Raw genomic sequence first — 8,751 nt, 5'->3', positions numbered from 1 at the left:
AACTTCTGCACAACATTTGTATGCTGTAGGGTCAAGTATATATTATTTTGAGATTCTTATTAAAATGGAAAGATTGGGACAACACGTGAATAAGCAATTTCTTATTTCTTTGGAGAGATTCATGCTTCTGACATATATATACATGAATGAATGTGTTTGTGTTGGGGTCTCTTACTGCAAATATATATTCCATCATGTGATGGTGCTTATTTCCTCACTTCATACCATGATAATAAAAATGCTTAATTACTTTACCATTCCTACTATAGTTACTACATTATAATATACTAAACAAAAAAAGATTTTAAATTTTTTTTCCCTTTTTTTTCAATGTATGATGAAACAAACAAGAGAAAAAGAAATCGATGCTTATATTTTTTGAAATAAAAATAAACTATTTCATCAAAATACCAATTTAAATAATTGGATAAAATCATTTTGTGAGTTGAGAAGATGTAAGTTGGGTGCTCCATTGTCCATAGCAGAAACCAATTACAAGCACTAAAAACATAGATAGCAGAATAAATACATAGCAAAATTATAAATAGTTGACATTTGGTATATATATTTTATATATATATAAAATAACCTTTTTCTAAAAGTTAAGTTACATGACAATATGTATAAATTAAATTTTATAAATGTGATGCTAACCTCCATTATACATTAAAGTTTTTTATTTTAATATCATCAAACCTCAAGAAATATTTTGTTTTTTGGTATTTAAACCTCAAGAAATAAATATTAATGTAATTTTTTTTTGTTTACCCAAACGGTATTCTCCAACCCGAGTTGGAGTATGCACAAGGCGAAATTCGAACTCCCGACACTTACTTAAGCGGACGAGTGAGCTTACCACTAGACCAATCTAAGTTGCATTAATGTAATTTACTCTAATTAAATTTACTACTAATATATTTCTTTCAAGGGTTTCTATTTGGGTCAACGTAAATGGATTGTAATATAGTCATTTTCCGGGCCTTTGATATTATTATATCTCTTCTTAGTGGTAATGGCCCAAAGAAATATTTCAGAAAATTTTAGTTTTTAATAGTACAAAGCATTTATGTACCTCAATACAAAAACAGGAAAAAAAAAAAACCTCGGTTGGGAAAAACTTTTTGACCGATCTGAGAAATTAAAAGGTCCATATGGCATAGACAAAAAGCACAGCTATGTTATTTTGCACCTGCATAATTTCAACCTATCTAATACCAATTAAAAAATAAATAAATAAAAAATAATCTCAACCTACTTGGGTCCTTGGGTCCTTGGGTCATGAGCTTCTTGCTCTCTTATTTGTTAACATTTCTTCAACAATTATTAGAAATTATTTTTGGTATAGAATAGAGTTCTGAAGATATTTGTAAAGAAGGTGTGAATTGCACATCTTTTATTTTTTATTTAATTTTTTTATTAGATAAAAGATAATATGTAGTTTTAAATTTTTTATTTTTCACAGTATTTTCAATAGGCTATCGGAATAAATTACTATATGGATAAGGTAGAATAATAATATGTGTTAGAGGTTGAACAAATAGCTTGCTCTGCTGCGTGCTCTGCTGTTTACTCTGCTTCTGTCCCGTTCAGTTAGTTTATTAGTCTAGTAAGATGTGATTCAGTTTTTCTGTTAGAGTTAGTGGGTCTTGCGGACTCAGCAGAAGCTTCTAGGCCAGTATTCAGTTATTCAGTTATTCAGTTAGTTACAATCAGCTGCTAGCTGTCATAGATCAAGTTAGTTGCTAGAAGGCTGTGTCTATAAATGCTAATATTCATGTGTACAAAAGTCAGTTTTTTGCTTCAGTTCAATACACACATACTTTCAGCCCCATTCGTCTTTCTTTCCTCTCTCTGAATTCTCTCTGAGGCTTGGTACCTTTCATGGTATCAGAGCATTCAGCTTCATAGCTTCACACACCACGATCCAAGAACAGTCATGGCTCAAGGATTCACAGCAACTCCAATTTCAATGAAATTGGATGAGGATAACTTCTTGCAATGGAAGGATCAAGCAATCTCGACAATAGAAAGAAACGATATGCTGAACCACATTACAGGACAAGGAGTTCCTCTACAGTTTGTGTCTTCAGAAGATGGAACGAGTACAACTGCAAATCCAGAATATCAAAAGTGGAAACGACAAGATGCACTTCTAAAGTCATGGTTGCTAGCCTCTATGAGCAAGCCTTTCACCACCAGGATGGTAGGTTGCACGTATACACAGCAGATATGGAAAAGGTTGGAAGATCACTTCTCCTCACAAATCAAAGCTAAGGTGATGCAGTTGAAGAACAAACTCAACACTCTCTAAATTGGAGGATCTGTAACTGAGTATATACTAATGATTAAAGGCATAATTGATGCCCTGGCCTCTGTAAGAGAGATGATGAAAGAAAGTGATCATGTGAGCGCTATCTTAAATGGCTTAACAGAAGAGTATTTCTCAGTTTACAATTCAGTACTTACCAGGTCAGAAAGTATAACCATCACTGAGTTGGAAGCGTTGCTACTAGCTCATGAAAGCATGCTTGCAAAATTCAGGAAGCCTGAAGCGTTTATGCAAGAAAATATGGCACAATTCAGGAACTATAACCAGAATCCACAAGCAAGAAGAGGAGGCTTCAGAGGTGGATTCAGAGGAAGAGGAGGCAGAAGTTTTTCTGGTGAAGGAAGGCCAGCACAAGATTTAGCAAATGATGCACAGTTCACAAGTGGAAGAGGTCAGCTTAGCAGAGGAGGCAGAATGTATAGTAATGGGGATATGAAAATGACAGGCCACAATGTCAGTTGTGCAACAAGTATGGACACATTGCAAGAACCTGTTGGTATAGATATAGTGAGGACCAGTTTGAAGAAGAAAGTTATGGAAGAGAAGGATACAATCACAGCAACTCAGATCAGCTAGCTCAGCCTGAAGCTAACTTCTGCAACACGCTATCAACACCAGCAACAGTCCAGGATCCAAATTGGTATCCAGATTCGGGTGCTACACATCACATGACTCATGAAGAACAAAATCTGATGGAGAAAGAAGAATACTGTGGCAAAGAGCAAGTTGTAATCGGCAATGGAACAAGTTTGCAAATCTCATTTGTTGGAAGTTCATGTTTTAAAACAAATCTGAGCTCTAGGTTGTTGCATATGAGGAAATTACTGTGTGTTCCTGAAATTACTAAGAATTTGATGAGTGTCCATCAATTTTGCTGACAACAAGATTTTCTTTGAATTCCATGATGATAGGTGCTGCATAAATACCAAAGACACAAAGAATGTTGTGCTTCAAGGCACAGTAGAAAGAGGCCTCTATAAGTTTGCTAATCTTCATAACACACAAATACCAACTGCTTATGTCTCTGCAGTAAGAAATAAGGATGAGTCTTTACTTTGACATGCTAGATTAGGCCATCCAAATCATAATGTACTCTCAAAAGTAGAGTAAACTACCATTTCTACCCATAAAAGTTGAAAACACTGACATATCTACCCATAGAAAACAGAAATTATCATTTGTACCCATAAAAAATGATTTTTACAAGCAAAATTATCCAAATTCTAAAAAATTAAATAAAATTCCTAAACTACCCGTCTCTCCACCACTACCACTATCATCTCCCCCCCTCCCCCTCTCCTCTCTCTCTCTCTCTCTCTCTCCTCTATGTTCTCATATTTTCCCCACCACTGCCACCACCACCACTAACCCATCCTCGCTCTCTCTCCTTCCATTTACTGAGCTCGTCGCCGCCGCCATAATCCGTCAACTCTGCCAACTTCTTCCTCTTTCTCTTTCTCTCGCTTTTCTTCTGTGTTTTGCTTTTTTCTCTCTCTTCTGCTTCTTCGAATTCTCAACCCAGAAAAGGGCTTCACCATCATCAACAACAACAGAACCATCTTCAGATTCCTTTCCCCCACACTCTCTCTTACCTGCAAAATCTCTTCGGGTTGACTCATAATCCGTTTGCCCCTCCTCCTAGTGTACCCCAAACCCTAACCCCAATTCCCAACTCCAATATTGGAATCAACGATCTCAGGAGATTAGGGTTTTCAGTTGAAACTGCCGCTACTACAACTACTAATATAAGCAATAACAGCAACACTATAGTTGATGCTTTTGTTATGCAGCAGGAGCTGAAGCTAAAGTTCGGGTCTTTGCCTAAGGAGGTTGAAGATTGAGTTATGGAAAGGAGCGAGAAGAAAATAAAAAACAGGGAACTCAAAGTGGTGAAGGGCATGGATGAGTTGGGCCACGGCCTGCCACCTTCGTCATCACCATCAGCATCGGCAACGAGTACCTCACCACCACCGTTGACACGGGTATAGCGGTGCTGGTGCTGACGAAGCATTTGAGTGGCTGCGCGAAGTGAGGATCGTCGATGGGGCCTATGGAGGCGCACTTGCGTTTGAGGGTGGAGTTCCAGTGGTTCTTAATGGCATTGTCGGTTCTGCCGGAAAGGAGTCGGGCTATGGTGGCCCACTTGTTGCCACACTGAGCATGAGCTCTGATTATGGTGTCGTCCTCTTCGGGGGTGAAGGCCCGATGCTCCACGGGTGGGGAGAGCTGGTTACACCATCGAAGCCTGCAGGACTTGCCCTAGCGAAACATTGAGAGAGAGAGAGAGAGAGAGGGAGATGAGAGGGGGGAGGGGAGGAGATGATAGTGGTAGTGGTGGAGAGAAGGGTAGTTTAGGAATTTTATTTAATTTTTTAGGGTTTGGATAATTTTGCTTGTAAAAATCATTTTTTATGGGTACAAATGGTAATTTTTGTTTTCTATGGGTAAATATGTCAGCGTTTTCAACTTTTATGGGTAGAAATGGTAGTTTACTCCTCAAAAGTATTAAAAACCTGCAAAATCACTGCATCACCCGAAAAGATTAGTTGCTCATCTTGTTGTATAGGAAAATCACATCAGTTGCCCTTCCCCTCTTCACAAACAATGTACACACACCCCTTGCAACTTGTATATTCAGACATTTAGGGGCCTGCTCCCCTTCCAAATAGAAATGGAAACTGGTACTTTGTAAATTTTATTGATGCGTTTTCAAAATTTACCTGGCTATACCTAATCAAGTCTATAGCTCAGTTAAAAACAGTTTTTGATAACTTCCAACAAATGGTTGAATTGCAACTTAACACTAAACTAAAATCACTGCAAAGTGACAATGCTGCTGAGTATATTAGCTTATCAAAAAGTTTGCAGGATAAAGGAGTGGTGCATAGGTTCTCTTGTCCTCATTCTCATTAACAAAATGGCTCAGCTGAAAGGAAGCATAGGCATGTGGTAGAAATGGGACTCACTCTGCTGGCAGCAACATCATTGCCTACAAAGTTCTGAGGGGAAGCTTTCACCACTGCTGTCAAGCTCATTAATATACTACCAACACCTATTCTAAATGGTTTATCGCCAGCTGAGAAGTTATTTGGAAAGCCACTCTTGTATAAAAACCTTAAAGTGTTTGGCTGTTTGTGTTTCCCACACCAAAGGCCTTACAACAAGCACAAACTAGAGTTCAGGTCCTCTCCTTGTACATTGGCTATGGAACTGCCCATAAAGGGTACAAGTGTCTCACCCAACAAGGAAAGGTTATCATCTCACCAAATGTAGTGTTTTTTTGAAGACCAGTTTCCTTACAAACAATCTTACAATAGTAATCAACTAGGAGCCCCAGAAGTTCAAAACTCAATTCCAAAAATTCCAAAACTCCCAAACCTTATCCCTATTAACAATCATCCTCAAACCATCTTCAATCTCTCAAATAGCCAACAGGAGCCTGCAACAAGCAACAATATCAGTCCCTTGCAGTCAAGTAACCATCAAGTCAGCCAGCAATTCCCTATAGCACCTTCCTCAGCTCCAATTCCTATCCCAATCAATGACATTGAGACTGTCCTACCTACTACTGACCATCAACCTTTACGCCCAATACCTACACAAAATATTCACCCAATGATAACCAGAGGTAAGGCTGGAATAGTCAAGCCTAAACTTTTCTTGGCAAGTGTAGAACCAAGAAGTGTTAAGCAATCCCTCAAGGTCCCTGAATAGAAGGTAGCAATGGACACATAATATGAGGCCTTAATCAAGAATAATACATGGAAGCTGGTAAAACTTCCCCCAAATAAAGATGCAGTTGGAAGCAAGTGGGTTTTTAGAATCAAGTATAATGCAGACGGCTCTCTACAGAAGTACAAGGCTAGGTTGGTTGCTCAAGACTTTGCTCAAAAGTCAGGCTCTAACTTCACAGAAACCTACAGCCCGGTAGTCAAGCGTACCTCAATAAGACTGCTGCTCTCAGTTGCATTGTCAAGGTCCTGGACAATTAGGCAGTTGGATGTAAATAATGCCTTCTTGCATGGGGACCTCACCGAGGAAGTATACATGAGGCAGCCCCAAGGGTATGAGCAAGAGGATCTCTCATTAGTCTGCAACCAAGTCAGACATAGCAGTGTTTGTTCGTGATAGCAACAACCTAAAAACCTATGTTCTTGTGTATGTAGATGACATAATTGTAACAGGTGACTCAGCCAGTTTGGTCAAGAAAGTCATCCAGTAGCTAAACTCGAAGTTTGCTCTAAAAGACTTGGATGATTTACATTACTTTCTTGGAATTCAAGTCACCAAAACTAAAGATGCAGGTTTGGTCTTCACATAGCAAAAATACATTGAAGAGTTGGTGAAGAAGGCTAGCATAGTAGGGTGCAAAGGCTGCCACACGCCTCTTTTCTCTACAATAAAAATCACAGCCCTAGGAGGTTCAAGCTTCAACGACCCAAGTCTCTACCGATCTGTCATAGGCAGTTTGCAGTACCTAACTATTACAGGCCTGAGATCTGCTATGCTGTCAATAAACTTGCTCAATTTGTTCAATTCCCTCTAGATTCACACTGGAAAATGGTGAAACGTGTGTTGAGATATCTAAATGGAACAGCAAGTCATGGTCTGCATATAAAGAAGGACACTCTATGAGGATCACTGCATACAGTGACTCTGACTGGCTGGAGACCTAGAAGATCGAAAATCAACTAGTAGGTACTGTGTATTCCTTGGCTCCAACCTGGTTTCCTGGGCATCGAAGAAATAGACAACTGTGGCCAGATCTAGTACTGAAGTTGAATATAGAAGCATGGCAAATACAGTAGCAGAATTAGTTTGGATAAGAAACTTGATGGTTGAGTTAAAACTCCCTATTCCTGAGCCACCAATACTGTACTGTGACAATTTAAGTGTTGTATTGTTAGCAGCAAATCCCATCCTGCATTCCAAATCTAAACATTTTGAAACCGATCTCCATTTTGGTAGAGATCATGTTAATGATAAAGAAATTAGAGTGAGTCATATTCCAGGAGCTGTGCAAATAGCTGATGTCTTCACAAAGGATGTTTCATCTGAAGCCTTCTTACACTTCAGAAGCAAACTCAATGTCAATGACCAACAACAAGTTGCAAGTGTTCAGCAGAAAGTGAAAGCTAGAGATGATGTTGCCAAACAAAAGAAAGCTGCAGGAGAAGGAAATTAGAGATGGTGTTAGAGGTTAACAGAAATTGCAAGAGAAGGAAATTAGAGATCATGTTAGAGGTTGAGCAAATAGCTTGCTCTGCCACGTGCTCTAATGCTTACTCTGCTTCTGTCCTGTTCAGTTAGTGGGTCCTGCTGACTCAGCAGAAGCTTCTAGGCCAGTATTCAGTTATTCAACTGTTAGCTGTCATAGATCAAGTTAGTTGCTAGAAGGTTCAAGTGTGTCTATAAATGTTAATATTCATGTGTACAGAAGTAAATTTTTTGCTTCAATTCAATACACACATACTTTCAGCCCCATTCGTCTTTCTCTCCTCTCTCTAAATTCTCTCCGAAAGCTGATACCTTTCAATATGTAATTTTAATTGAAAAATAAAAGTACTTTGCACCATAACATTATCCTTATTAATTAACTTTCTTATTTTTTTTCTCCATGAGTTCAACTCATAATAAAATTCTTCTTGCATCAACAATTACAACTATTTATTAATTCCAGCAATACAAAATGCTAAATAAACACGTCTCTTTTCTACCAAGTTTCCAACTTCTTTTTCCATTCTTTCCATGTTAGCATTTTTTCTTTTCTTTATCTTCCTTCTATCTTTTTCCTATGTTGCTTACTTGCTTTATATTTTTTTTTCTGCATTTTTTATTTCTTTTGATTTTTTTTCTTTTTCTTCTTTTTCTTTTCTTTTTCCTCTCAACACATTTATTCTTTTCTTTTTCAGAATTACTATGTGTTATTCAAAAGCTTTCCTTTAAAAAAAATGTGTTAATTTTATAAAATTTATGTATTGTTACTTTTTATTAGAAAACCTAATATATAGTTATTTAAGAACTTAATTAAGACTTAGTTACAAACAATTATTCATCTAGCATTTCTCATGCACGTACTTTTCGTGCTGCATATGTTGGAATCAAATATAAGATAATTGATTTTAACATAATAATGGAAATATAAACACTTAATTATCGTGCACTCATTTAGGTTATCTTTTTTTTTAATGGAAGAATGGTAACGGGGGCGGACTTTAGCCATAAATGGAGAATCTGATCTATAATGATTTCCGAATTGGAACAGAAACTAATAATAGTTCCATCCAATTATTCTTCGATTGAAAAATTTTCAAAAATTTCAAAAACACCGGTGTATGTTTTAATAATTAGGTAATTTTAACCGAAATCAATAACTAAAACTATTAGAACATCGACATTTCTAAAATACTTAAAATTGTTCA

The 8,751-nt window shown here is 37.4% G+C and overlaps 2 protein-coding genes across 2 annotated transcripts; one reads left to right on the top strand and one right to left on the bottom strand.

Annotated features, from left to right (window-relative positions):
* LOC107615000 lies at positions 2,342-4,170 on the top strand. Its single transcript, XM_016317122.1, has 3 exons — positions 2,342-2,745; positions 2,832-3,131; positions 3,852-4,170. The coding sequence occupies exons 1-3, from the start codon at positions 2,342-2,344 to the stop codon at positions 4,168-4,170; spliced, it is 1,023 nt and encodes a 340-aa protein (XP_016172608.1).
* On the bottom strand, positions 4,211-5,364 carry LOC107614991 (transcription factor MYB44-like). The gene is made up of 2 exons (XM_016317116.1): positions 5,296-5,364; positions 4,211-4,588 (listed from the first exon to the last, which is right to left on the bottom strand). Exons 1-2 carry the CDS (start codon positions 5,362-5,364, stop codon positions 4,211-4,213), a joined length of 447 nt encoding a protein of 148 aa, XP_016172602.1.

Source organism: Arachis ipaensis, chromosome B01, assembly GCF_000816755.2.
Source record: "Arachis ipaensis cultivar K30076 chromosome B01, Araip1.1, whole genome shotgun sequence".
Classification (NCBI taxonomy): Eukaryota; Viridiplantae; Streptophyta; class Magnoliopsida; order Fabales; family Fabaceae; genus Arachis; species Arachis ipaensis.
The sequence above is the reverse complement of the archived record's forward strand: the minus strand, read 5'-3'. Positions and strand labels throughout refer to the sequence as shown.

What these genes read in the sequence shown, in the direction of transcription:
- LOC107614991 (XM_016317116.1), bottom strand. Translation starts at nt 5,364, where the DNA reads ATGAGCTTGACAGCAGTGGTGAAAGCTTCCCCTCAGAACTTTGTAGGC. An exon ending in ATGATGTTGCTGCCAGCAGA is followed by an intron (nt 4,589 to 5,295) that starts GTGAGTCCCATT and finishes ATGTTTCGCTAG; the next exon opens with GGCAAGTCCTGCAGGCTTCG.
- LOC107615000 (XM_016317122.1), top strand. Translation starts at nt 2,342, where the DNA reads ATGATTAAAGGCATAATTGATGCCCTGGCCTCTGTAAGAGAGATGATG. An exon ending in CTTAGCAGAGGAGGCAGAAT is followed by an intron (nt 2,746 to 2,831) that starts GTATAGTAATGG and finishes CTGTTGGTATAG; the next exon opens with ATATAGTGAGGACCAGTTTG. An exon ending in AAAACAAATCTGAGCTCTAG is followed by an intron (nt 3,132 to 3,851) that starts GTTGTTGCATAT and finishes TTCTCAACCCAG; the next exon opens with AAAAGGGCTTCACCATCATC.